At 28.4% G+C, this 1,988-nt stretch overlaps 1 protein-coding gene across 1 annotated transcript in view; it reads right to left on the minus strand.

Annotated features, from left to right (window-relative positions):
- LOC107638105 (UDP-glycosyltransferase 74G1-like) overlaps positions 917–1,988 on the minus strand; it is a 2,789-nt gene continuing 1,717 nt past the window's right edge. Inside the window, exon 2 of the mRNA XM_016341278.2 lies at positions 917–1,698. Coding sequence (XP_016196764.1) covers positions 940–1,698 — 759 coding nt within the window. The 3' untranslated portion in view covers positions 917–939. The remainder of the gene's footprint in view (positions 1,699–1,988) is intronic.

Raw genomic sequence — 1,988 nt, forward strand, 5'->3', positions numbered from 1 at the left:
AGATCCACCTAATTGTCACAACCAAATTCATAACAATCAATTCCTATATCAGCGAGACTCCTTCAATTCTAAACGAATATGCAGGAGTAGAGTCGTATATAAACTCAAAAATGGTCTTTGTGGATGCTAGTATGCAACTATATATTACGAGAAAATGTAATTTTTTTGTAATAAAGTATCCGAAGCATAAGTTTTAAGTACGCATTTGACTTCCTTGACCTGGGTAATAAGACCTGTAAAGGTATAAAGGGTATTTAGGTCAATTCCTTAAGGTAGTTGTTTATTTAGAGTATTTAGGTATAAAGGGTATTTAGGTCAATTTTTTAAATTTCAGGAGTGAAACAAAGAATTTTTTTGTGTGAATACTACAATGAAAATTTTATAATTGTCTTCATATGAAAATATTTTTTTTTGACCCTTAGATAATGAATTGTATGATTAGATTTTGATATTTATAAAAGTGTTGTCTTTGTTTAAAATGTGACTAAATAAATAAGTTACATTTTTAAACAAAACATCTTCATAAAAAAATATTTTTGCCATCTTCATTTGATTAGTTACTTTTTTTTAGTGTGTGTAGTGTAAGAACAAAAAAAAAATGAAATTCTCACTATTTTACAAGACTATATTATAGCATTAAATTCCTCAACATAATTAACTTAATTCACATTATAATTTAAAAAAATTAAATTGAGGTGTTAAATTTTTTAGTATTAAATTTTTGAGTAAACATTAAAACTAATTCTCAAGAAATTTAAAATTAGATACGTTGATTCCCAATAAATTTTTATTACATTGAAAATTTTTATAATTACACCTGTCTTACAAATGTTAAAATAAGCACCCGATATAAATTATGATATTACAATAATATAACAAACAAGCTATAGATTCATGCAAATACAATAAAGTAGAAAAAGAAAAAGTAGACCTTGTTGATTAGGAAGTAATTTCTAATTTAGGGCATGTAACTTCTGAGGGAAAGAAGCTATTTACAAATTCTATGATGTTTCTATGAGAACTTCCACCACCACCATCACTAACTGCTCTGAGAACCAAAGATTTCCATTGCATGGAATTATTCTTCATCTCTTTTCCTTTCTCACACTCCATCATTTCCTTTATGCAATCTCTCAATGCTTCACTCTTCACAATCTTTTTCTCATCAATTGGAACTCTAATTCCCACTTTCCAAACATCAACCATATACTTTGCATTTGTGATTTGATCAGACCATTGAGGCACTACAATAGTTGGAACTCCTAAACTCAAAGTTTCCAATGTAGAGTTCCAACCACAATGTGTTACAAAACATGCCACAGATTCATGAGCTAATACTTTCAATTGGGAGCACCATGTTACTACCAAACCCTTCTCTGATTTCTTTGCAAAATCTTTTGGAAGTTTAATCTCTTCAGAGGTTCTAACCACCCACAAAAAATAATGATTACTATCTCTTAGACCATATGCTATTTCTCTCATTTGTTCCTCATCAAGAGGAACCAAGCTCCCAAATGAGACATAAACAACCGATCCATTTGGTTTATTGTCTAGCCATTCCATGCATTCTTCTTCACTCTTGAATGCTGCAGCTCCATAATCTTCATCATCCTTAATTCGTTTGTCCAAAAATACAGAGGGGATATTTGGTCCAATGGTTCTAAATTTTGGCCAAATCTTGATAGTCCAATCAGCCACCTAGAAACAAATTTTAGGAAGCAACTATTACATATTGAATTTGAAATTTGAAGAAAATAAAAGAAGAAAAAGAAAATAACGAAAAAAATATAATTTATGCTATTATTAATGTAAAAAAGATAAAAAAAAAACTAACATTCATATAATGATTCCTTAAGAGAGTAAAATAGAAGGCTTTAATAACCTTAATATTAATAAAATAAAACTAGATCATATTCCTAATGTTATTGATGGGTAAAGTCTACTTGTTATTTCTAAAATATTTTTAAAAAAAATTCAAAATATTTTAA

Source organism: Arachis ipaensis, chromosome B04, assembly GCF_000816755.2.
Source record: "Arachis ipaensis cultivar K30076 chromosome B04, Araip1.1, whole genome shotgun sequence".
NCBI classification, from domain to species: Eukaryota; Viridiplantae; Streptophyta; class Magnoliopsida; order Fabales; family Fabaceae; genus Arachis; species Arachis ipaensis.